The sequence below is a fragment of the Pteronotus mesoamericanus genome, unplaced genomic scaffold, assembly GCF_021234165.1.
Source record: "Pteronotus mesoamericanus isolate MK-2021 breed Mesoamerican mustached bat unplaced genomic scaffold, CSHL_Meso_final scaffold_36, whole genome shotgun sequence".
Lineage (NCBI taxonomy): Eukaryota > Metazoa > Chordata > Mammalia > Chiroptera > Mormoopidae > Pteronotus > Pteronotus mesoamericanus.
This window is the reverse complement of record NW_026555313.1, coordinates 14,924,615-14,952,608: the sequence shown is the minus strand read 5'-3', so window position 1 is coordinate 14,952,608 and position 27,994 is coordinate 14,924,615. Positions and strand designations below refer to the sequence as shown.

At 37.1% G+C, this 27,994-nt stretch overlaps 1 protein-coding gene and 1 pseudogene across 1 annotated transcript in view; both read left to right on the top strand.

The window, feature by feature from the left end:
* The window catches only part of ARHGAP20 (Rho GTPase activating protein 20), a 137,209-nt gene that overhangs the window by 84,081 nt on the left and 25,134 nt on the right, over window positions 1–27,994 (top strand). Inside the window, exons 5-9 of the mRNA XM_054592207.1 lie at window positions 14,757–14,798; window positions 15,693–15,777; window positions 18,618–18,695; window positions 20,942–21,008; window positions 23,224–23,412. Coding sequence (XP_054448182.1) covers window positions 14,757–14,798; window positions 15,693–15,777; window positions 18,618–18,695; window positions 20,942–21,008; window positions 23,224–23,412 — 461 coding nt within the window. The remainder of the gene's footprint in view (window positions 1–14,756; window positions 14,799–15,692; window positions 15,778–18,617; window positions 18,696–20,941; window positions 21,009–23,223; window positions 23,413–27,994) is intronic.
* On the top strand, window positions 334–5,308 carry LOC129086077 (eukaryotic peptide chain release factor GTP-binding subunit ERF3A-like; annotated as a pseudogene).

Below are 27,994 nucleotides of genomic sequence, written 5' to 3'. Positions count from 1 at the left end.
AGAAAATCAGTCCACATTTAAGAGAGAGAGAGAGAGAAAGATGGAACTCCTACCTTTTGTGACAACATGGATGGAATTGGAGAATATTAAGCTAAGTGAAATAAGCCAGTTGATGAAAGACAAATACCATATGATCTCACCTTTATTCAACAAAATAAACTAACAAACAAAATAAAACACAGGCATGGAAACATGGAGCAGACTGAAAGTGACCAGAGGGGATGGGGAAAGAGGACAATGGTGGAAAGAAGGGGAAGGGACTAGACAAAGAACATGTATGAATGACTCATGGACATGGACAACAGAGTGGGCACTGACTGTGGAGGGCGTGGGATGGGTGGAGGGGGGTAAATGGGGAAAAATAGAGACAACTGTAGTAGAATAAACGTGATTTATAATTTAAGAAAAAAAGAAAATCAAGGTCATGATCAATTTAAAATCCATCAGTAGCTCAAGAGGCAGTGATTATACTATCTATAAAGAAACAAAACACTCATAGCTTTGAAATATAAGACAGACAAACAACTGCGAGAATCTATGAGGCGTTCCTAATCAAGTCAGTTTGGGGGAAGAGCAAACAATAAATGTAAATTTTCCATGCTTTACCTTGGGAAATGGGGTGGATCATCACATCTCAAAAAAATGTCAAGGGAATTTCATACCTCTTTCACTACTTGTCTTGATTCACATACCTAGGATCTAAGGTGCTCTGCACCTTGATTGTACAGATATAACTACATGGTATATGCTTATTTAACATCATTGATAGTTCCTTGGAAACTGACTTTAAGTGAAATGATGTATAACAAAAATTAATTTTACCATAGGCTAATAAATATAAACAAGAATAAAGTTCCTACAGCATATTTCTGGTAAAAAAAAAAAAATCACACTTCCAAATAAAGACCCAAATCACTTCTAATATTAAATATTGAAATAAATCTGAACTATACATCCATTTAAGGAAGATTATGAATACAAGTAAGAATTATTTTTCCAACCCATCTATTCCAGCTGAGGGTCACGGGTAGCTAGAACCTATCCTTGAGCTCAGGGTGCAAGGCAGGACCTAATTCTGGACAGGATGACATTCCATCACAGGGCACCCTCACACACAGTCCCACATTGACTCATTCTGGGACAATTTAGACACACCAATTAACCTCATATGCATAGCTTTGGGGTATGGGAGGAAACTAGAGTACCCAGAGGAAGCCCGTGCAGATATGGGGAGAGTGTACAAAACCCACACACAGTGGCCCCAGCCAAGAATCAGTTTTCTTTCCTCATCAGTGCTACAATGAAACAATGTTGAACAGAACATTATTGGAAGACCTGATGTATAGTAAAATGGGAACATTGTTCAAAAGACACAAGAAATATTTAAATCTGAAAGAGAAATCAGAATATTTTAACTTAAGTACCTGGTAGGAATCTTAGTCTACAAACAGGTATGCAAGAAAAGTCTGTTTGTTTATAGATCAAATTAGAACCCACCTTGAGCCCCCATTTTGCTAGGCTGTTAAGAAATAAAATTTTCTTCTTTACTGGAATTCCTGTTTTCTTAGAGTAGAAGCAGAATACAGGAGATTTCTCTGATGTCTCCAAAACAGATGGAGAGCTTCTGACCTAAAGTCTAATGTGGTTATTATATTTTTCTATGCTCAGAGTTGTCTTTTTATATCTAGAGATGCTCACTCCTTGCCACATGTGGGGCGAAGGTACCTTTATTGATATAAAAACCTCAGAGCCTAGGAACAAGCCACCCTAGTTGCTCCTTACAACCATTTGTTCTGGGTTCTTTTTGTTTCTTTAGGCACCTCGACTGAGTAACATATGGTTCCCAGCTCACTGTCAAGGGGCAAACTCTATCCCCTCCCAGATTTGAGGAAATCTTTCCAATCTTCCTTGCCCTTTCTCTTTTCTCTAATATAGACTGCTTTCCCCACTCCTGGCTCTTATCAAATGAGCTGAGGTGTTTATGAAACTCTAAGGTAGGTAGCCTTGATTTTCTGTCTGTAGTTCTATAAAAAATGCCTGAGATTAAGAATTGCTAGGGAAGAGAAGCCATGTATGCTTGCGTAGAGCAGGAGAAAGGAAAAAATACAAGAAGACTACATAAATCGATCTCAATAGATTAACCTGACATACTTCATAATCATGCTTTATAATTTTTAAAGTGATGTATGCTATACATTTAAACAGTGGAACACTGTATCAATGAGAGTGAATGATCTAAAACCACATGCAGTAATATGAGTCTCACAAACAATGTTGAATGAAAAAAGCCAGAAACAAAATAGTACATACTGCATGGTTATGTTTATATAAAGTACCCAAACAGCAAAACTTACTTGGATAGTGGAGACTAGTGCCTGAAAAGGAGCACAACAGACCTTCCAAGGTGGTTTTATGTTTCATAATATGAGTGATAATCACATGGGTGTATTCAGTGTGTAAAAACTCTTCAAGCTGTATACTTAAGCATTCTATAGCTTTCTGTATGTATTATATGTATGTATCACATGTATCATCATATGTGTCCATAAAGAGGCAGAAGTTAAAAAAATACTGTTTTAAAGGGGCAGTATTCTTTAACTGCTTTGAAAAAAGTTGAACAAAGAAAACTCACCTATTTTTCAAAATAGATTTTTGCTTAACAAATTGAAGGTTAGACATAAACTGCAAAAATCTGCTCTTTAGGAAAGGTTGTAAGAAATTGTGAAAGATGAAAATTGCATGGTTATTGGCAAAAGATGTAATACACTACCTGATAACCAGTCCTGGGAGATGGCCATGGTCAAAATTGCTAAGCAACAAAGTTAGAAACAAATTACAAATATTTGTTGTGTATTTTTCTGTAATGAAAATAACTAGGGTTTCCAACTTCTTTCAGGAGTTTAGGAAATTGTAAAAACTAGCAAATAACAAGACCATATGAAAATAAGCTTTAAATTGTTTTTAACTTCAGGAATTAAATGCAGCAGTGACTTTAGAAAAAATAATAATCAATACTAATTTAGCTGTAAATGAACTGATGTTATTCAGATTATAGTAATTAAGAATAAGTTTTCTATGCAGGCACACACACAAGGAGGGTTGGGCGGCCGCCAGCCATAGAGTACAGAGTTGGGACTGGAGCTGACTCCGTGGGTTGCCTCGGCTCTGCGTGGCCAGCTCCTTCCCACTGGCCGCCTCCCCACCCCGCTGCATTTTCTGTCCTCTCTTCACCACACCCCCCATCTTGAATCCAGGTACCAGTCGCGGTGGCGACAGCACCTTGGTGCCTGACTGCTGGGACCAGGCAGACGTGGAAACCCCGAAGCAGGACCCTTGAGGCTCCCAAAGAGACCAGACACTGCATAAAAACAAGCGCCAGCTGTGCGGGTGGCAACACAGTGTCAGTGCCAAATGTCTATGCTGCAAGGTCATGCCCTCCTTCTGGTGGGCCAGAACCAGCCACGGCCACCCTTAGATGGCACCTCTGGCAACAACCCCGGAGCCAGAACTGAGCTGGCGGCAGTGGCACTGGAGGCCCTTAGGCACCTGTGGAACTTCTCGAGAGGAAATCATTATGTGCAGGTGCGGTTACACCTATTAGCAGGAACAGGAACTTTCAGAACCTGTTGTAGAAAATGGGGAGACAGAATTGACCCCCAAAGAATCATGGGATCACAAAGAAGAAATAAGTGAAGCAGAGCAGGGGGCGGTTCTTTGGGAGATGGAAAGTCCCCAGAAGAAAATACCCAAGAAATGATGGAAGAGGAAGAGAAAATACCAAAACCTCAATCTGTTGCACCACCAAGTGCTCCTTAAAAAAAAGAACATTTAAATGTAGTATTCATTGGGCACGTAGATGCAGGGAGGTCAGCTATTGGAGGACAAATAATGCATTTGACTGGAATAGTTGACAAAAGGACACTTAAAAAATATGAAAGAGAAGCTAAAGAAAAAAAAAGAAACTTGATACTTGGTCCTTAGACACAGATCAGGAGGAACGAGACAAAGGGTCACAGTAGAAGTGGGTTCATGCCTATTTCGAAACAGAAAAGAAGCGTTTCACAATTTTTCGATGCCCCTTGCCACAAGAGTTTTGTCCCAAATATGGTTGGTGGTACTTCTCAAGTTGATTAGACTGTATTGGTAATCTCTGCTAGAAAAGAATTTCAAACTGGATTTGGTAAAGAAAGGCAGCCCTGACTGGTGTGGCTAAGTTGGTTGGACATGATCCCACAAAGAGTTGGCTGGTTCAATTCTGGTCAGGGCACATACCTGGGTTGCGGCTATGGTCCCCAGTTGGGGTACACTATGAGAGGATGCTTCCCACCCTCTCTTTTCCCCTCCTTTCCCCATTATAAATAAACAAACAGATTTTTAAGAAAGAGAGAGAGAAAGGAGGACAAACAAGAGAACAGGCAATGTTGGCAAAGACAGCAGTGTGAAACACTAAATTGTGTGCTTACTAATAAGATGGATGACCTAACGGTGTGAATTGGAGCAGTAAGAAATTTGAAGAATGTAAGGAGAAGCTAGTGCCATTTTTTATAAAAGGTGGCTTAAATCCCAAAAAGGACACTCACTTTATACCCTGCTCATGACTGACTGGAGCAAATTGTAAAGAGCAATCCTATTTCTTTCCTTGGTACATTGGACTACCATTTATTCCATATCTGGAAAATTTGCCAAACTGCAGTGGATCAGTTGATGGACCAATCAGTCTTTCAGTTGTGAATAAATACAAGGATATGGGCACCGTGTTCCTAGGAAAGCCGGAATCAGGATCTATTTGTAAAAGCCAGCAGCTTGTGATGATGCCTAACAAGTACAACATAGAAGTTTTGGGGATACTTTCTGATGATGCAGAAACTGATTCTGTAGCTCCAGGTGAAAAGCTCAAAATCAGACTGAAAAGCATTGAAAAAGAGGAAATTCTTCCAGGTTTTATACTTGTGATCCTAATAATCTTTGTTATTCTGGATGCACATTTGATGCCCATATAGTGATTATAGAGTACAGATCCACCATCTGCTCAGGTTACACTGTGGTACTGCGTATTCATACCTATAGTGAAGAAGTTGAAATAACAGCCTTCATTTGCTTGACAGACAAAAAATCAGGAGGAAAAAGTAAGACTTGACCCTATTTTGTGAAACAAGAACAAGTATGCTTTATTTGGTTAAGGACAGCAGGAACCACCTGCCTTGAGACCTTTAAAGACTCCCCTCAAATGTGTCAGTTTACCTTAAGAGATAAGGGTGAGATCATTGCAACTGGAAAAGTCTGGAAACTGGTTGCAGAGAAAGACTAAGCATTTTCTTGATTACCCTGAAAAATATTGTGAGAAAATTTGACTACAAAAGCCTACTTCACACCACCTTCTCTTATTTTCTGCTCATTAATAAACCTCTTCCCATATTTTGCAGTGACAAAATTCACAGCAAAAGTCCTTGTTGTGTCAACTTTCTGAATTTTATTGAATTTTTGCTATGCCACTATTTTTCCCCCCTCTCAAACTGCTTTCTTGGGCAGATATGGCAAAAGCTTTATAAGTCATGTGGACCTAGTTGCCTCCAATAATGAAAATCTACAGAATTTTTTAAAATTTTTTATTTTTCCTTTAGGCATACAGTCTTTTTCCCCCCAGGCTATTCTGAGTATGCAAGTGTGTGTGCACATATTACAAAGATATCTACCTTGTTTATAAAATATTCAATTTGAAATGTTTTTTTGGTTACAAAAAAAGTTTTCTAGCTTCCAGTCAAAATGGCAGAATAAATAAATACAGTACTCACATTCTCCCACAAACACATCAGAATTACAATCAAAGAACAACCATCTCTCAGAACCACCTGAAATCTAGCTGAACGTTAGTCCTACAACTAAGGATATAAAGAAGAAGTCACTGGAGACTGGTAGGAGGGGCAAATGGAATACCAGTCTACATCTGTGTGTGGCTGGAAGGATGTATCAGCTGTGGAGATCAGCTCTTAGGAATGAGGTGGTCCCAGTCCCACACCAGGCACCACAGCCCAGGGTTCCCATGCCAGGAAGGAAAGTCCCTACAACTTCTGGCTGTGAAAACCAGTTGGAATTGACGCTGAGTGAGATGGGGGTCTTCTGGAGACCAAGGTGTTCCTCTATAAGGGCCCATGCATGGACTTGACTTGGACTCACTTGCTCTGAGCTCTAGCACTGGAGCGACTGCTGGAAAGGCACCAGGAGCATACAGGGAGGAACTGAATTAACTGGCATCAGGACAACTTTCTCCCAGACAGAAGTGCCGTCAGAAGCCATTGTTTCTTTGATGAGCCCTTCCCTCACACACACAGCTGACAAGCAGGTGCCATATCTGAGTCTCCAACATTCTGATTAATATTGTCCCCCTGCCCTGGTAAATCCCTGTGATCCCATCCTATCCAACTTTAGGGCCTACCCAAGCTGTTTCCATTGACAATTCCATACAAGCAGCCTGACATATAGCTCATGGTGCAGACTTTCCTAAATTCTGTCAAAGGTTCACAAAACCCAAACATCTGGCTTCAGTGTGCCCCAAATACCTTGCTAAGTCACCCCAGTCCTAGCATTAGCAGAAGCTTGCCTCAGTTTGTAGCCTGGCCTCTCTTGAGCACTTCTAAGCCCAGGACTAGTAGCAGCCATCTGAAGATCACTCTGTAACTCATGCCAAGTGGCCTCTGGCAGGGCACAGGCAACAGCTGGCTTTGACCTGCACCACCCAAGCAGTGCACCCAGTGGACAACTTCAGACCATGTTGAAGCACCACCACCCAACCACCTCTACAAGTGACACACTCAAGGGGGCTACTTGTCAGTAACCAGAACATCACTGAACTGAATCCTGCTTTGTGGGGTTGGCATCTGCACAACAGATCCCCCTCTGTGGTCATGGCCAATTGTTGCAATCGATCAGCCTGGGGGTAAATCCTTCCCACTGATACACCAATAACAATCAAAGCTCAACTACAATAGGAGGATGCAAGGAGCCCGCACAGTGTCAGACAGAGGATGTGCACCTGAAGGCCCTGCTCAGGTGACTGGGGAGGCTGTGCCACTGGGCCTACAGGACACCTACTATATAAGGCCACTCTGCCAAGACTGGGAGGCATAGCAAATATACCTCATACATAATGTAGAAATAAATATAGGGATTCAGTCAACATTAGGAGATAAACATATCACAAGTAAAATAACAGAACAAAACTCCAGAAGAACTAAGAAAATGGAGATAAGCAATCTACCAGATGCAGAGTTCAAAACACTGCCTGTAAGGATGCTCAATGAATTTAGGGGGAAAGAAGATGAACTTGGTGAGAACAAAGAGATAAGAAATTTTAAAATGGAAATAGAAAACAATAAAAAAGCCAGTTGGAAATGAAAAATACCATAACTGAAATGAAGAACATATTACAGGGAATCAACACTAGAGTGGATGAAGCAGAGAATCAAATCAGCAATTTGGAAGATAAGGACAAAGAAAACACACAATTAGAAACAATACCAAAAAAATCCAAAAAAATGAGGATAGTGTAAGGAGCCTCTGAGACAACTTCAAGTGTACCAACATTCACATAATGGTGGTGCCAAATGGAAAAAATAAAGAGAAAGGAATTGAAAGCCTATTTGGAAAAATAATAATGGAAAACTTCCCTACCTTGGTGAAGAAAATAGACGTACAAGTTGAGGAAGCTCAGAGAGTCCTAAATAAGATGAACCCAAAGAGGCCCATATCAAGACACATCATAATTAAAATGTAAAAGGTTAAAGAGAGAATCTTAAGAGCATAAAGAGAAAAGCAGTTACCTACAAGGGAGCTCCGATAAGACTGTCAGCTGATTTCTTACCAGAAACTTTGTAGGCCAGAAGGGATTGGCAAGAATAATTCAAGATGAGGAAAAGTACATACCTAAAAACAAAGATTCCAGCAAAACTATCATTTAGAATCAAAGAACATATAAAGACGTTCCCAGAGAAGAAAAACTTAAAGGAGTTCATCATCACCAAATCATTACTACAAGAAATGTTAAAGAACCAAGAAAAAGAAGAAGATGGGGGGAGGAGAAGCTCAAAAATATGAATAATAAATGGTGATAAATACACATCTATCAACAATTATCTTAAATGTAAGCAGATTAAATGCTCCAATAAAAAGACATAGTGCAGCTGAATAGATAACAAACAAGACCTTTATTACATATGTTGTCTGTAAGAGACTCACTTTGTATCAAAAGACACACACAGGTTGAAAGCAAAGGAATGGAGAAAGATAGTTCATGAAAATGGAAACAAATTTTTAAAAAGCCAGGGTAGCAATAATTAAACCAGACAAAATATATACCAAAATAAAGGCTATAGAAGAGAAAAGAAGGATCAGGAATTCCATTATAGGGTATTTAACTGAAGAAACCCAAAACACTAAATCAAAAAGATATATTCATATGTTTATTGTAGTATTATTTACAATAGCCAAGATTTGGAAACAGCCTGAGTGTCCATCAGTATATGAGTGAATAAAAAAGCTATGGTACATTTATAAAATGGAATATGACTCAGGCATAAGAATTGAAATCTTGCCATCTGCAACGACATGTATGGACGTAGAGGGTGTTATCTGAGTGAAATAAGTCATACAGAGAAAGACAAATGCCACATGATTTCACTTAGATGTGAATCTAAAAAACAAAATAAACAAGCAGAACAGAAACAGATTCGTATATACAGAGAACATTTTCATGGTTGCCAGAGGGGTGGGGGGTTGGAGGAAGGAGTGAAAAAAGTGAAGGGTTTAAGAAGTAAAAATTGGTAGTTACAGAATAGTCATGAAGATGTAAAGTATAGCATAGGGAATATAATCAGTAATACCATAATAACTATGTATGGTACCAAATGGATATTAGATTTATTGGGATGATTACTTCATAAATTATATAAAAGTCTAATCACAGGGCTGTATACTTGAAACTAATATAATATTGTACATCAACTGTAATTGAAAAATAAGGAGAGACTTCAAGATGGTGGAGGAGTAAGTGGAAATCACACTGACCTTCTTCCATGACCAAACTGGAATTGCAACTAAATTATGGAGAAATCATCTGGAAACAAATGGAACAATAGTAAGAGAGGAGCCTTGAAAACCTCGGACAGACAGAAAAATTGGCTTTTGCACACCCTAACTGCTTCCATCTTGCTCAGGCAGACCATTCCCCTGAGTGGAAGCAGCATGAAATGACACAATAGCCCAGCCTTCAGGAGGCTCTGCCCCAGCCGGTATTGTGCAGGACTGGGTGCTGAGTACAGAGCGGCAGTCACAGATAGTAGATCCCTGGCTAAAGGGGACGCAGAGTGCTCTAGAGACTCTTGAGAATAGACTGGAGATAGAAGCATTGGGGAGAGAACTGAGAGAGTAGCCAGGGCTATCCTGGTGCTGACTCCTCCCTATTCCTCAGCATCCATCTTGATAAGGCAGACCATTCCCCTGAGCAGCAGCAGCGTGAAAAGACAAAATAGCCTGCCCTCCAGAGGCTCTGCCCCGCCCTGTGGTGCCTAAACTGACAGCTGAGGGCAGAGTGAATAGGTTAAAAACTGGAGGACACAGAAACAGAGTAGATTCCTGGAAGTCTCAAACAGACTGCCTAAGGTTAAATGGGGTCAATGGCTGACATCATCAGAGGAAGATCCAGAAAGAAAAAAAAAAGCCATCTACTACCATAGAAGTTTACACCACAAAGTCAGGAAATCAAGGCATATCAAGTTAAGCAGAAGCAAAAAAGAAGAGTCTAACAGATAATGGGAGAAAAAGAAACACCCCCCAATTGAAGGGAAAGGAAGAATCACAAAAAAGAAAAATAAATTAAATAGAGCCAAGTAAACTGTCAGATACTGAGTTCCAAACAGTGGTTCTAAGGAAGCTCAATGAGCTCAGTGAGCTCAAAGAGAATTATGAAAAACTACAGAGAAACTATGAGGAACTTACTGCAGACTATATCAGCATGAAAAAGGACATAGAAACTATCAATAAGAGACAAGAGGAAGTGAAGAATACAATTTCTGAATTGAAGAACACAATAGAAGGAATCAAAAGCAGGCTAGATGAAGCAGTGGATAAAATCAGGGAGCAGAAGGAGGACAGTGTGGAAAAAAGCTTCCAGAAAGAGCAAGAAAATGAAAAAAGACTCAGAAAGAATAAAGAGGCACTTAGGGAAATGCAGGATAACCTGAAATGAAATAATATCAGTATAATAGGGATACCAGAAGGAGAAGAGGAGCAAAGAATAGAGAACTTGTTTGAAAAAGTCATGATGGAAAACTTTCCCAATTGGAGGAGAGTAAAAGTCACACAGGTCCAGGAAACACAGAGCGTCCCATTCAAGAGGAACCCAATGAGGCCCACTCCAAGACACTTCATAATTAAAATAGCAAATATCAAAGACAAACAAAGAATCATAAAGGCAGCAAGGAAGAAACAGGTAGTAACATACAAGGGAGCCTCCATATGGTCAGCAGCTGACTTCTCAACAGAAACACTGCAAGCCAGAAGGGAATGGCAAGAAATACTACAAGTCACGAAAAGCAAAGGCCTGCAACCAAGACTACTCTACCTACCAAGGCTCTTAATTAAAATGGAAGGCAAAATAAGGAGTTTTCCAGACAAAAGACTAAAAGAATACATCACCAAACCATCACTACAAGATATGCTAAACGGACCTGTTTAAGAAGATGAAGAAAAGGAGTGAGCAAAAGATAAACACAGGTACAAAGGGAAAAAATGAATAAGTACCTATCAATAGTAACTTTAAATGTAAATGGACTAAATACCCTAATCAAAATACACAGGATAGCTGAATGATTAGAAATCGTGACCCACACATATGCTGCCTACAACAGACCCACCTCAGAACAAAGGACTTACACAGACTGAAAGTAAATGGATGGAAAAAAATATTCCAAGCAAATGGACAGGGGAACAAAAGCAGGGGCAGTGGTACTTATATCAGACAAAATAGATTTCAAAACAAAGGCCATAAAAAGAGACCCAGAAGCACACTTTTTAATACTCAGAAGTATAATCCATGAAGAAAACATAAACATTGTAAACCTATATGCACCCAACATAGGACCACCCAAACATATAAGGAAAATCTTGGAGGACTTCAAGAATGATATAGATAGCAACACACTGATGGTAGATTTTAACACCCTATGGTCAAAAACGGATAGATCTTCCTAACAAAACATTAACAAGGATACTGTGGAACTGAACAATGCATTAAAATAAATGGATTTAACTGACATATATAGAACATTTCATCCCAAAGGAGCAAAATACACCTTCTTTTCAAGTGCACGTGGAACATTTTCAAAGATAGACCACATGATAGGACACAAAACAAGCCTTAACAAATTCAGGGAAATTGAAATAACAACAAGCATTTCCTTGGACCACAAAGGCTTGAAACTAGAAACCAACCTCAAGGAAAAAACAAAAACATTCAAACTCATGTACACTGAATAGCATGCTATTAAACAATGAATGGGTTAATAATTAGATCAAAGAAGAAATCAAAAAGTTTCTAGAAACAAATGAAAATGAACACACAACAGTCCCAACAGTGTATGGGACACAGTGAAGGCAGTCCTGAGAGGGAAGTTCATAGCAATACAGGTCTACCTAAAAAAGATAAAAAGTTTCAAATAAATGACCTAACCCTACAGCTTCAAGAACTGTAGACACAACAACAAATGAATCCCAGAGTGAGTAGATGGAAGGAAATAAGATAAGAGCATAACTGAATGACATAGAGACTAAAAGAACAATTCAAAGGATCAACCCATCCAGGAGCAGTTCTTTGAAAAGATAAACAAAATCAACAAGCCTTTAAGCATACTCATCAAGAATAAAAGGGAGAGGACCCAAATAAATAATATCAGAAATGAAAGAGGTGAAATAACAACTGATACCATAGAAATACAAAAGATCATAAGAAATTACTATCAGCAATTGAATGACAAGAAATTTCAAAACCTCGAAAAAAATGGACAAATTTTTAGTAAAGTATAACCATCCAATACTGAATGATGAAGAAACAGAAAGCCTGCATAGACCAATAACAGCTGGTGAAATTGAAGCAGTCATCAAAAAAACTGGTGCACAAAAGCCCTAGACCAGATGGTTTCACAGGAGAATTTTTCAAAACATTTAAGGAAGAGCTAACTCTTGTCCTTCTCAGACTATTCCAAAAAATCCAAGAAGAGAGAAAACTCCCAAACTCTTTTTATGAAGCAAGCATCATCCTAATCCCAAACCTGGATAAAGACACAACAAAGAAAGTAAACTACAAGCCAATATCAGTGATGAACATAGACACTAAAATCCTCAAAAAATATTGGCAAACTTCCTCCAGCAATACATGAAAAAGATCATCCACCATGATTAAGTAGAATTCATCCCAGTGATGCAAGGATGATTCAATATTCACAAATCAATAAATGTAATACATCACAGAAACAAAAGGAAAGACAGAAACAACATGATCATATCGAAAGATGAGGAAAAAGCGTTTGATAAGGTACAGCACCCATTTATGATAAAAACATTCAGCAAAGTGGGAATATAGGGGGCATACCTCAACATAATAAAGGCCATATATGAAAAACCTACAGCCAACCTCATACTCAATGGGCAAAAGGTAAAATCTTTCCCACTAAGCCTGGGAACAAGACAAGGATGCCATTTTCACCACTTCTATTCAACATAGCATTGGAAGTTCTTGCCACAGTGATGAGACAAGAAAAAGAAATGAGGCATCTAAATTGGAAAGGAGGAAGTAAAACTACCATTGTTTGCAGATGACATCATAGTGTACATAGAAAACCCTATAGGTTCCACAAAAAAAACTACTCGACCAAATGAGTAAATTTGGCAAAACAGCAAGGTACCAAGTCAATATTCAGAAATCGAAGGCATTTTAGTACACCAAACATGAAATATCAGAGCAGAAATCAGGAAAAAATTCCATTTGCTATAGCAATAAGAAAAATAAAGTACCTAGGAATAAATTTAACCAAGAAGGCAAAAGACTTTTACTCAGAAAACTATACAACACTGAAGAAAGAAATTAAGGAAGACACAAATAAATGGAAGCATATACTGTGTTCATGGATTGGAAGAATTAACAGCATTGAAATTTCCATACTACCCAAATCAATTTATAGATTCAATGCAACCTATTGAAATACCAATGAGCATTTCACAGACATAGAACAAACATTTCAAAAATGCATATGGAAGCATAAACAACCCCAAATAGCTGCAGCAATTTTGAGAAAGAAAAAGCAGGAGGGATCACAATATCCGACATCAAACTATATTACAAGGCCACTGTAATCAAAACAGTCTGATACTGGCATAAGAACAGACACATAGATCAATGGAACAGAATAGAGAGCCAAGAAATAAACTCATGACTCTATGGTCAATTAATATGTGACAAAGGGGGCAGAAATATAAATTGGAGTAAAAATAGCCTCTTCAAGAAATGGTGTTGGGAGAGCTGGACAGCTACATGCAAAATATTGAAATTCAACCACCAACTAACACCATACACAAAAATAAACTCAAGATGGATAAAAGACTTATATAAGTTAAGAACCTATGCACCCCAATGTTCATAGCACAATTTACGATAGCCAAGCACTAGAAACAACCGAAGTGTCCATCAATAAATGAGTGGATCAAAAAACTGTGGTACATTTACACAATGGAATACTACACAGCAGAAAGAAAAAAGAGCTACCACCCTTCGTGATAGCATGGATGGAACCAGAGAGCATTATGCTAAGTGAAATAATCCAGAGGATGAAAGACAAAGACCATATGATCTCACCTATAAGTGGAACCTAATCAACATAACAAACAAGCAAGGAAAATATAACCAGCAACATTGAAAGACAAAAGAAACCAACAGAAGGGGGAAGGAGGAAGAGGGGTGGCAGGGAAAGGAAGAGGAAGATTCAAGTCAAGGAACATGTATAAAGGACCCATGGACAAACCCAACATGGGGAAGGATTGAGGGAGGGAGTGGGGGGAGGGGAAGGTGGTGGCAGGAAAATGAAGACAAATGTATTTGAACAGTAAAAATAATAAAAAAATTTTTAAAGAAAAAACAATAATTTTTGATGTACTAATTTACTAAATTACAATTCTGCTATATGTATGAAGAAATAAAGTTTTGTTTTCCTGACAAAAAAAAATTGGTTTCTTGGCCATTGATATGCCAAATTTCTCTTTAACCTCTTAATCTCAAGTTAAGCATACTTTCTATTTGTATTGTACATAACAGCTACAAAAACACTCTGAGATAATCAGCCCAATTACAATTATGGTTAAGAGATTTACCCATCATCATATAGTTTGCATCTATCCTTGAAATCAGATGTTTGGATTTCATATCAAGTACTGTTTCCATTATAAGAGTACCATTTGTAGAAGAGTAATAAAGTAAGAAAATGTGTCTTTCTTTTATTGAAACCTCTTTGATCCAAGAGATCAAAACTGTACTTGATTGTATAGTTTTTCATAATAGAGAGTTTCACATCAGGGTTCTGTGGAACACAGTTATGCCAAGATTGCAGTTATGTGCAGCAACATCAATTATAGACTGTTGACATTTCATTGACTTAAATATGTTAGCATAATAAGTATTTTGTGTGGTTTAATTTTCTCTCCCATTTTATTTGCAGTTCCCCAGAACAAAAGGACAAATGGCTCTCTCTCCTTCAGAGGTATTTTTTTCAGTATACATATTTTCAATCTTTAACCTGTAGTTAAATGATTTAAATTCATCTCCGTAGACACCCCAAACTATTCCCCTTCTCCTTCATAGAAATTCTTCATTTGTCCTCAAAATAAGCTGTTATTTCAACTGTGCACTAGCTGCTAAATACTATAGTGTTTTTTTATTATATGTATTTCTTACTGTCTAGGAAGGAGAACGTGGAGATCTGGTCAGATTATTTTAGACAAAAATTAGTCAGTAATGTCGTCTCTTTTCCTGTCTCCAGCCTACCATTTGGAGTTAACAGTTTCCTCAAAGCATGTATTAAGTTTTCATATATGGAGGGTTTTCTGTTGAGCCCTTTAAAAAATCAATCATATTCTTACCTTTGAACATACAAACTAAAATTATCAATTTAGGTTCATCTCTTATTCACGTAGTTCCCTCCATTCTTTCCTCTCTCCCTTCCCAAGCAATGGGATAACCAAGATTTGCATTCCACTGAAGAGCTAAATGAGAAGTGAAAGGCCATTATTTCGGTTTGATTTAGTAAAGTATTACATGTTTCTGTACATAAGTAAGGTGCTGGGCCTGTCCAGGGAGGGTAGGGAAGCTTTGAGGATAAACCATCACCCAGAGGTGCCTAAACCTGACTGTACTTAAACCTCACACTTGAGATGGATCTCCCATTCTTTTTTGTGCCCATGCCTAATGTCCTGAGAATTTTTTCTCTTCCAACCCATAATGTAATCTGACTTTGCTGAGTCTTTCCATCTGTCTTTTTAAAAATAGCATATAAGTATATTGAAAATATTAACAAAATAGATTGATATAAAAATAAGCCATTTAGCAAAATCCATCTGACTCAGTGTTGTTTTGGGTTGTTGTTGCATTTGATTAGATACATCAATCTAGAGAAAGAGAAGGACTATCCGAAGAGCATTCCCCTCAAAATCTTCGCCAAGGACATTGGGAATTGTGCCTATGTAAGTGTTTCTAAGCCAGAAAATTAAATTCTAAGTCCCTGCATAAGGCAAAACACCATGGATAAAAAAACAGACAGGCAGGCAGACTGTGTATGTGCTTTGCAAGGTAGGCATTTAGGAATACCACTGCGGTAAAACACATTTTCCTGGGTATGTATATGTCTTTGTATATATGAAAAGTAAACCCTAGACAAAATGAAGCCAGAGAAATTCATATTAACCACGGTATTTAACATTTGCACTTGGAAGGAATATTGCTTGTCAGATGTCTCTTTCTTCCCTCTGGCATTAATGTTTCTCTGGATCCTTTCAATAGCAGCTGTAGAGGCTTGTACTAAAGCCATTCCCACAAGGAGATATTTCCTATTAATATTAAGCAATTTTTTCCAACTTATCACTTTTTACATAGAGAGCGGTTTTAGAAAGTTTTTCATTCTTTGAGTTTTTAGGAGGATTGAATTCCTCAGGTTAATAAATGGATGAGCTGGGAGAGGTGACATTTTTAAGGGATCAGCATGTTTCTACCACAGTTTTTATCATGTAGGTTAAATAAAAATTGTCTACTTAATTCTAGTTATTACGTGTAATTTGATGACTAAAATATAGTACACGTGTCAGGACACTATCAATGGTGAACAAAATGGAAACTTGTGAATGTTTCTATTTTTATTTTGAATTGTCACACTTCACAGCAGCTCTAGATCACACAGAACAGTTTTGTGTGGGGGAAAATATGTAATACAAACAGTTTTGTTTGGGCCAAAAGCAGAAGTTAGGCAAATGTACTGACATGAGTGCCAGATGTTACTGCTTGAGGGAAATACTCATATTTTTATGGTATAAAGACTACAGAGATCTCCTGTAGCAAAGTAGCAAAGTAGGGGGAAAAAAACTTTTTCTGCTGGCTTTGATTCAGTTGTGGCAATTGGTTATATTCAGGATTTTTATAGAAAATCCCATGAATTTTTTTAACACTTTTAGCATATAGAAATTGTGTGCTTAAGAAAGGACTGGTGTTCCACTCTCATTTTGGAAAAGAAGACACGTGATATGGTTGGGTGCTGTGTTTGTATCACTACTACACTGGTTAAGTCAAGGATATTACGACACACCCTCCTTTTGCTGTCTGAAGTTGCTTCATGTCAAGAGCCTCCTTTCAGGGAGCCCTGCTTCCAGAAAGAGTGATTCCCACCAAATAGGAGTGCATGTATGGAAAGCATTCTTTATCCTTGGCTTTTAATTATATAACCTGTCAGTGAATTCTACTAATATGGAAAAAATTAGCCACATTTTCAGTTTTGTCTGTTTTTTATTTGTTTACTAGCCAGAGGGCACTATCTGATGAAATTCATTTGTTTTGTCTACCAGAGAGGCATGCATGGAAAAATACACATCCTATAATTAGCATTTTGAACATATGTGCTTAATATTAAGAAAAACTTTATTAGAAACCGGTACTTTGGGAATGATTATTAAGTATTACAGGATAAATTCCTCACTTCATGAGATAATTTCTTTAAATGGATTTAGAAACTTAAAAAAAAAAAAAGAATCAGAAGGCTTTCATGAAACTATATGTTGGGGTAAAACCCAATATATAAAACATCTTTACCACTTCTGGTAAAAGACATATACTGGGTTGGATGCCCCTAAGCCCTCCCTGTTAGGTTCTGAAACACTTTTGCATAAATATTGGAGCTACATGGAGTGCAATTTGAAATCAATAAACAAAACAACCTTTAGAAGTAATTTGTTATGTCAAGTGGTTCAAAGAGGAAAACATACTGCCATTATGGAGGGAAAAGTGATGAATTATCAGTGGATTTCACTTAACTTTATTTTTATATCATTTTTGGTTACATATAAATTTGTTTTCATTTATGTTACCTATATTGTGCCATTTAAGCCCTATTAGGGACACAGCCTTAATTCCTGATTTATCTGATAATTATAATATGTAAAATATATGTGCATAGTAAATATTTCTTTTTTGATAGTATAGCACTGTGTTAAACAATGTCTTGGAAATCAATAACTAAAGCTATCTCTGACTCTTGTCATTTCTTATTGTTTGTTTCAAACTGTTTTTCTATTTTGAAGTAGTATTTTCTCAATGTAGCTTATCACAGGGCTATTATAGATAACCCTGTTCAAAGGCCAAATTGTTAACAGAATTGAGCTTTCTAAAATTTTCAGTCCTTTTTGCTAGACCTGTTGGTTTTAAGGCCTCCATAGATTTCAACAATGAAAATCTCTGTAGCCACCGACAGTGCCTGACATATAGAAAGTGTTCAATAAATAGTGGTTTTTAAAAATTCTAAACTTTAAATGTCTTTAATAACCAGTTCTTATTCTTCTTTTACCTTAACTGACCTTTTACCATGCAAAGAAATAAGAATCCACCCTGTGAAAGCAGTACTCAGGAAGAAATATAAAGTGATCCAGCTCTCTCCTTCTTTTATTACACATGGCACTATGGGCTACAATAATGAAAATAACACAGAAGGCTAACTTCATTGATTTCTTTTTGGTTGCGAAGGTGGTCCATGTATTTTCTCTGAAATATATTTACTGTTTCTTTTTCACTACAGTCTCAGAGTTATGAGCCACATATTCTGTTTTTAAGAAAAACACCAGAAGATATTTTATTAAATGGCATAATATGTAATGGAATACAAGTAAATTATAATCAAGGGTTTGTGTTCTAATTAAGTTATATGCTTTATCAACACTTGAAATCAAGATTTTCCTTTAGATAAGCATTTCACAATAATTATTTGTTTACCTGTTTTAAAATCCTTTATTTAAAACTGTATTTCTTGTTTCTTTTTTTTCTACAGTCTAAAACTATAACAATAACGAATTCAGATACAGCAAATGAAGTTATCAACATGTCTCTACCAATGCTAGGGATAACTGTAAGTGACCCTGCTAGATATTCTTAATTACCACACTTTGGTACTTTTGATTCATATAAATATTATCCTTTCCATCATAAGACAGCTAATTATTAGAGATGCAAGTCATATTTTGTCCCCCAAAATGTAGAAAATAAGGACAGTAAAGCCTTACTATAGCTTGATACTGCGTGCTATTCTTCTACTCCCATTTTAGAGTGCTAATAAAAAAATGTATTTATTGCATATGCTATATACATAAACAGTTGGGGAGGCTTTTGATATAAGGTAACTTAATGAGAAAGTTTGAACCTTCTGCTTTCCCACTTGTCACTGTATTACTCTTCTTTCCCCATATCCATTCCTGATTCTTCTCCCTTACCTAACTATTTTTATTATCCCAAGATTTAATAAGCCTTAGGGTGAAGAATTCTGAAGGATTTTCTCTGTAGTAGAATTTTTACATAAAAGCACAGCTAGAGACCATATTCACTGACTGCAGGTCCAGAGGTTGGGATGGCTGGTACCTCTAATGAATTAGTTAATTAAAAAACAAGCTGTGAATTAGATCATGGATTTAAAGAGCTTTAGTATGCCCATTACATTTTCCACTATTTTGCTTTTTTTTCTTTCTGTTTTATGGGACAAATACAAGTTTTTGAAATGTTATTAATAGGAAAGGTTGGAATATTGGAGGATGAGGCAGGGGAAAGATAATTGGAAAGTTCTCATCTCCTCCCTGCCGGTATATAAACATCAAACAGTGGACACTTGTATTAAAGGGAGTGACTTTCAGGAGTAAAAACTAAAGGAAGCACTTGACCAACACTGTTCCTTGAGTGAGATTCTCTATGAGAACACGGTATTACTACAAGGTGACATATGACATATGGTTAATATGTGCCAGATTCTTACTGTGATTAGATTTGCTTTTACACAATACCATAGAAAGCCTTTAAAAACTCAGGTCAACCAAAACTTAGGATAAGAAATTTGATTTTTGTTCATTACATTTAATAATATATTCAAAATTTAATTAAGTGTATATGTATTGAATAAAGAAGACACCTCTGCATTGACTTCTAAGCTTATATAATTATGTCTTAGAAGACAGTGATTAGTTTTTTAGGGGAAGGAAGGGAGATTAATTAAGACAACTCATTTTCTTTTTTATGCTTTTCCTTTGGATAAAGGGATTCATCTCCTCAGACCAAAAATATCTCCATTCAGTGTAATGACTTTTACTGTTCTAAGAGATTATTACAATGTTTTTAGATACTACCAGAAAAAGAAAGGATTTTTATTAGATTGTTCTTTCTATTTGCAATACAGTTTCTTGATTAGGGAATGAGGAAGGAAATGACAGATTGACTGGGGAAGGGGTGGGGAATGGTACTCTCCCTAGCTGCTACCCTTCATTATGAGGTCAGGGCCATGATTTTTAATCAGAAGGTAAAATCAAGACTATTAATATTGCTGATCTGTTTTGGCTTCATGTAAAACATTTTTGGTTTTTTTCTCTCCTAGAAGATATAGTAAAGTTTGTATAAATTAGTGTTATTTCTTTGAAGTAGGATTTTGAGTATTGCTAGTAATTCTTCTAGTAAACAATTCCTTTGTTTTCCATCACTGGGCCTATTCTCTAGACAAAATTCTTGTCCTTTCAATCCATAGGACTGAACTTGCCCAAAATAAAGCCAGTGTAGACTGCCAGCTACCTGTGTCCTCAAAGCCTCTTGGTTGTTCTCCTGCTCAGAAGCAGCTGAGCTAATAGTGAGCCTTAGAGAGGTTTAGTTTTTCATTACACACAACAGTATTTGTGGTACTGGATGACAAGGTTGTCTTTGCAGGGGCATGCTGGAGATTAAGTCCAGTATTCTCTGAGAAGTATGGAGACTTATCAGAAGTCAGGACTTTAAAGACAAAGTTAGTCTTTTAGAAAACCAGGAAGTTTCTCTCCCTTTGTGATTGCACATTCCATGGGCTACCCATAATAGTGAGGTTCTGATTCCATTGCAGTACTTCGATTCCCAGCCCTCACTAGGAAAAAGAGGGCAGGATTCCTGAGTACTCTGTTGGGACTGGAGAGAGAAGAGAAGGGTTGTAGGAATCAGCACTGTCATCTTTAAAAACTATAACCACTTCCTTGAATCTGAAGGTATTTGTATTGTTCCCATATTTTTTGGCAAAGCATAAAAATGCCAAAAATTTATCTTCATTCCATTAGTAAACATTAAAGAATTAGTGCTAATTCTTTTATTCCCAAGGGCTCTGAGAGAGATTACCAGTTATGGGTCAATTCTGGCAAAGAAGAGGCACCGTATCCACTTATCGGTAAGTTTCTGTGAAGATCTAAGATAAACTTGATTGCATTTTAATTATAATTCTAAATGTCTCAGAGAACTGGTCATATGGTCCTATGTTTGATACTATTAAATATTAAATCTCATATAAAATTCATTTATTCATTCAATAAATATCTATCAAGCATTTCCTATGTGCTAGACAAATAGTATGTCTTCACTCAAACAGCTAGTGTTATAGTTGGGAAGAGAAATGTAAATTTTCCTCTCTTACACTTTACGGAGAGAGACAAAGAGAGCACTGTCTTGCCAAACCATGTTAAGTTTTTTTCTACAAGAATGCAATATGTATTTGGTATCCTCTTCTGCTATATTTTTATTTGTTATATTGGGTTTTTGGATTCCCTGCTCCCTTTTCTACCTATTAAGTTGGCTCTACAGAAAACCATCTAAAGTCTGATTATGCCTCTTAATCCTAAAGAACTTTACTGGAGTCATAAAGAAAATGAGATTAACCTATTTAGATTCCAAAGAATCTTCTCCAACTAGCTAATACTTTTTACATTGCCATTTCTGTAGCCAAACTTGTCAGCATTTGTTTTGAGGAATTATTGGCAAATAGATTAATCTCCAAAAAAAATTTTTTGATCAGTTAAGGTCATTCAGTGTGGTTTAAAAAAATTGAGCAATTAAAATGAGGGACAGTGTCTGTAGCAGATCTTGAGATGATGATGATGATGATGGACAATTTTTGTTAATTTTGAAATGCTTACTTTCTGCTAGACGTTATTTAAAATGTATCATTTGCATTATCTCATCCAGTCCTTTCATTTACCTATGAGGTCAATATTGTGTAATTCAGAATGTTTCAAGTGATCTAAATAATCTAAAACCAAACTTCTCTACTAAACCAAACTTTTTGCAAGTTTTGTTTTAGATTACTCTCAGACATAAAGCAAGTCCTTCATACACACAGCTGGGGACAAAACTCAACTGCAGTGCTTGCTTTTTTTAATTGTATCATTTTTGTGAAAGTCGGTGAACCACAATTAAAGTTATGCTTAAAAATCAAATAAATACCTAAAATAAATTTGAATAAAATATGTTGATTTAATTAAATGAATGTAGATGGTAACTTTCACACTTAAAACAGCTTCAAGCTTTATCACTGTCACTAAAACACCATGAAACATAGAACATGATCATTATTTAACAACAGTTCTGCATTGTATATTTTATTGTGCTTTGCAGACTTCAGGTGTGGATTAGCTGCTGCTATTTTGATAAACTAAGTTTGTTTTATTGCTGTCATAGTAGTCCCCCCTCCTTTTTTTTTTTTTGCCTTAATCCCTGGATTACATGATATTAACGGAACATTGATATGGTGTGTCTATGTCATATAAAAAGGAAAAGGGAGAGTTCACTAAGTTACACTCAGCGATAAATCAGGAATAGAGGGCACCTTAGAATGCTAATGAGCAAAAATTCATATTTAAGTCAGACGTCCAGGGTTTAGTTTTCCTAGTTTACAGACTTGTTATTGCATCTTGTTTCTGTTTCTAATACCCTGCAATCTTTCTTCTGATTGCTGCCTATGAACACCTATCCCAGTGGGCAGCAGTGGGAGGGGAGCATAAATCAAACCTACCAGTCCTGATGCTCTTGAGTAACCCTGATTATATAACTAATAAAAAGTAGTGAAATGTCTTTTTCATACAGACATCTTGTGTTGGATAATATTAATTACTAATGCTTGAAATATATAGTACTTTGCCCTTATTATTTAGGTTATATTAACCACTAACACTTACTTATTTGATCCTTATAATTCTGTGTAATGGGTAAGGCAAATATTTTAAGTCATTGATTTAAGGCTGAGAGGGGTCAAGAATTTGGTAAAGATTTACAGATATAGTTAATATAAATGCAAAAACTGGAATACCTTTAAATATTCTTAGATGCGAACATAAGAAACATCACCATTGTGCAAACCAATCCGTGCATTCCAAATAAGATATTCTTAAAAGATTGGCTTTCCCCTCCTCTCCTCCACCCCTAAAATTACTCTGGTAGGGCCACCTGCATTGTGCAGTGGTCTCCAGCTGTGCATGGTGATCATTCAGTCAACAAAAGGATTCTTTAGACCAAAAGTCCCAGGAGCAAACTGCAGTACATTCCAGTATGTAGCACACATGCTCGCAGTACCAGTCAGCCTCAAATCTACATTTAGATCTCTCTTTGTGTAGGACATGAATATCCCTACGGAATTAAAATGAGCCATCTTCGAGACACTGCACTCCTGACACAGGAATCAAAGGACTCCGCCAGCCCTTCCAACCTCCAGGAGCCCTTCCTTATGGAGCAGCTACCCCGGGAGATGCAATGCCAGTTCACCCTGAAGCCCAGCCGCCTGGCTGAGTCCCGGCAGCTGAGTGGTGAGTTACTTCTCTTTCCTCATATAGTCTTTTTTTTAGTGAAAGTCTTTATTCCTGAAAACAAAATTTGTAGAGAGGCAAAGACTCAGACTTCCAGCCAGATGGGGTTATTTTTTCATTTGAATTTGCAAAGTATTTTGAAATGAAAATTTTAGAAGATAGTTTTATAAATCAGCAGTAGGTGTGATTAACTTATAATCAACAGTACAGTCTGTTCCTTCTTTCTTCACTATTCTTTCCCCTTTAACCTTATGCCCACTGCAGAGTCAGAGGCACCAGGCAATGCTGCAGGTGCCTCAATGCCTTCTTTGTACTATAATACATTGCACTGTGTGTTCCCGCTAAACAGTCATATTATAAAAAGAAGGCTTTCAGTGATGGCTCTCAGAAGACTGTGATACACTGCGCAGATTCTGGAACTGATAAGTATGTGAGACTAACATGATTTCCATAGAAATCTCTCCTTAGTCTACTAGTCTATTCTGAATTCCCTGTGACATAGCCATCTCTAACCCACCCCATAATAAAGAATGATAAAGTGATATTTAGCATAGGAGGATCAGCATTAACCCTAACGTGTTTGAGCATTAAGCCCTCAGTCTGAAAGTAAGATTATTTAAGAAATAGAAGAAAAGGGATACCAACAAGTGTGAGTGAAATAGCAGAAAATCAATGCCGAATTTCTGTAACTGCCTTTTGTACCAATTGAGGGACCTAGTCAACAGTGGCAACTAACTTATATATACCTCCCCACATGCGAACATCCACCTTTATCTTTCATTGAATTTTTGAGTCATCTTGCTAAAATCAGCTTTAAAAACTCATCTTACATTTGAACTAATCATCTCTTGTGTAATGGCAAATTGAGTTCTTGAAATCTAAGGTTTTTATTCACATCTCTGGACCATTTTGAAGGGATATTATAGACATGTTGTAGCTTTTTGTCCACTAAAATCCATGGAGGAACAGATTTTGGTCTGCATACTCACTGCTGTATTCTCAACACCTGAAATAGCGCCTGACATATGGAAATAAGAACACAAATATTTTTATTGTTCAAATACATTTATCTCTATTTTTCCGCCACCACTATCCCCTGCCCCTACAACCCCACCTCCCACCCTCAATCCTTCCCCACTTTGGCTTTGTCCATGGGTCCTTTACACACGTTTCTTGACTTGATCCTTCCCTTTCTTTACCCTGTAAACCCCCTCCCTCCTCCCCTCTCCTTACTATTGGTTTGTTTCTTTCAATGTTGCTGGTTATGTTTTTCTTGCTTGTTTGTTTTGTTGATTAGGTTGCACTTATAGGTGAGATCATATGGTATTTGTCTTTCACCGCCTGGTTTATTTCACTTAGCATAGTGTTCTCCAGTTCCATCCATGCTGTTGCGAAAGATAGTAGCTCTTTCTTTCTTTCTTCTGTGTACTATTCTGTTGTGTAAATGTACCATAGCTTTTTGATCCGCTCATTTACTGATGGGCACTTAGGTTGCTTCCAGCACTTGGCTATTGTAAATTCTGCTGCTATGAACATTGGGGTGCATAGGTTCTTTTGAATTGGTGCTTCGGGATTCTTAGGATATAATCCCAGCAGTGGAATTGCTGAGTCAAACGGCAGTTCCATTTTTACCTTTTTGAGGAAATTCCATACTGTCTTCCACAGTGGCTGCACCAGTCTGCATTCCTATTAACAGTGTACTAGGGTTCCCTTTACTCGACAACCTCACCAGCACTTATTGTTTCTTGGTATGTTTATGATGGCCATTTTGACGAGTGTGAAGTGGTATCTCATTGTGGTTAGAATTTACATATCTGTAATGGCTAGTGATGCTGAGTGTCCTTTCATATGTCTCTGGGCCCTGTGTATGTCCTCCTTGGAAAAGTGTCTGTTCAGGTCCTTTGCCCATTCTTTAATTGGATTGTTTGTCTTCTTGGAGTGGAGTAATGTGAGTTCTTTATATATTCTGGAGATCAACCCTTATCTGAAGTATCATTGGCAAATATATTTTCCCTTTTCATTTTGCTGATGTTTTCTTTAGCCATGAAGAAGCTTCTTATTTTGATGAAGTCCCATTTCTTTTTTCTTTCCTTTATGTCCCTTGCTCTAGGGGACATATCTGAAAATATTGTTGTGTGGAATATCTGAGATTTTTCTGCCTGTGTTCTCCTCTAAGACTTTTATGGTGTCGCAACTTATATTTAAGCCTTTTATCCATCTTGAGTTTATTTTTGCGTATGGTGTCAGTTGGTGGTTGAATGTCAATATTTTACATGTAGCTGTCCAGTTTTACGCACCATTTGTTGAAGAGGCTATTTTTAGTCCAATTTATGCTTCTGCCCCCTTTGTCAAATATTAATTGACCATAGAGGCATGAGTTTATTTCTTGGCTCTCTATTCTGTTCCATTGATCTATGTGTCTGTTCTTACGCCAGTACCAGACTGTTTTGATTACAGTGGCCTTATAATATAGTTTGATGTCAGGTATTCTGATCCCTCTTACTTTGTTTTTCTTTCTCAAAATTTCTGTAGCTATTCAGGGTCGTTTATGCGCCTATATAAACTCTTGAAATGTTTGTTCTATATCTGTGAGATGAATCATTGGTGTTTTAATAGAGATTGCATTGAATCTATAAATTGCTTTGGGTAGTATGGATACTTTGATGATGTTAATTCTTCCAATTCATGAACACGATATATGCTTCCATTTATTGTGTATTCCTTAATTTCTTTCTTCAGTGTTGTATAGTTTTCTGCGTACAGATCTTTTACCTCCTTGGTGGAGTTTATTCCTAGGTAATTTATTTTTCTTGTTGCTATAGCAAATAGGATTTCTTTTCCCTGATTTCTGGCTCTGATATTTCATTGTTGGTATAAAAATTCCTTTGATTTCTGAATATTCACTTTGTATCCTGCTGTTTTGCCAAATTTACTTATTACATCGAATAGTTTTTTAGTGGAGTCTGTGGGGTTTTATATGTACACTATCATGTCATCTGCAAACAATGATAGTTTTACTTCATCATTTCCTGTTTGGATGCCTTTTATTTCTTTTTCTTGTCTGATCTCTGTGGCTAGGACTTCCAATACTATGTTGAATAGAAGTGGTGAAAGTGGACAACCTTGGCTTGCTCCTGATCTTAATGGAAAAGCTTGTAGTATTTGCGCATTGAGTATGATGTTAGCTGTAGGTTTTTCATATATGGCCTTTATTATGTTGAGATATGCACCCTTTATTCCCACTTTACTGAGTACTTTTATCATACGTGGATGCTATACCTCATCAAAAGCTTTTTCCACATTTATTGATAAGATCGTGTAGTTTTTATCTTTCCTTTTGTTATGTGATGTATTACGTTTATTTTGCAAATACTGAACCATCCTTGCATCCCTGGTGTGAATCCCACTTGATCATGGTGGATGATCTTTTTCATGTATTGCTAGATGCAGTTTGCCAATATTTTGTTGAGGATTGCAGCGTCTATGTTCATCAGTGATATTGACCTGCAGTTTTTTTCTTTGTTGTGTCTTTATCTGGTTTTGGGATTAGGATGGTGCTGGCCTCATAAGAAGAGTTTGGGAGTCTTCCCTCTTCTTGGATTTTTTGGAATAGCCTGAAAAGGACAGGGGTTAGCTCTTCCTTAAATGTTTTGTAAAATTCTCTTGTGAAAATGTCCAGTCCAGGGCTTTTGTGTACCTGGAGTTTTTTGATTACTGCTTCAATTTCATCAGCTCTTAATCGGTTTGTTCAGGCTTCCTGCTGCTTCTTCATTCAGTGTTGGAAGGTTATACTTTTCTAGAAATTTGTCCATTTCATCAAGGTTTTCACATTTCTTGGCATAGAATTGTTCATAGTAATTTCTTATGATTCTTTGTGTCTGTAGTGTTAGTTGTTATTTCTCCTCTTTCATTTCTGATATTATTTACTTGGGTCCTCTCCCTTTTGTTCTTCATATGTCTGCTTAGAGGCTTGTTGAATTTGTTTATCTTTCCAAAGAACCAGTTCCTGGATTTGCTGATCCTTTGAATTGTTCTTGCAGTCTCTATGTCATTCAGTTCTGCTCTGATCTTTAGCATTTCCTTCCTTCTACTCGCTCTGGGCTTTGTTTGTTGTTGTTTCTCCTGACTTGAACTTGTAGGGTTAGATCGTTTATTTGAAATGTTTCTATCCTTTTTAGGTAGGCCTGTATTGCTATGTACTTCCCTCTCAGGATTGCCTTCACTGTGTCCCATACACTGTTGGGACTGTTGTGTGTTCATATTCATTTGTTTCCAGAAACTTTTTGATTTCTTCTTTGATCTCATTATTGACCTGTTCACTGTTTAATAGCATGCTATTCAGTCTCCAACAATTTGAATGTTTTTGAGTTTTTTCCTTGAGCTTGGTTTCTAGTTTCAAGCCCTTGTGGTACAAGAAAATGTTTGTTATTACTTCAGTTTTCCTGAATTTGTTGAGGCTTGTTTTGTGTCCTATCATGTGGTCTATCGTTGAAAATGTTCCATGTGCATTTGAAAAGGATGTTTATTTTCATATAGCAAGGACTCATGGACAAAACCAAAGGGGAAGAGTTGAGGGAGGGAG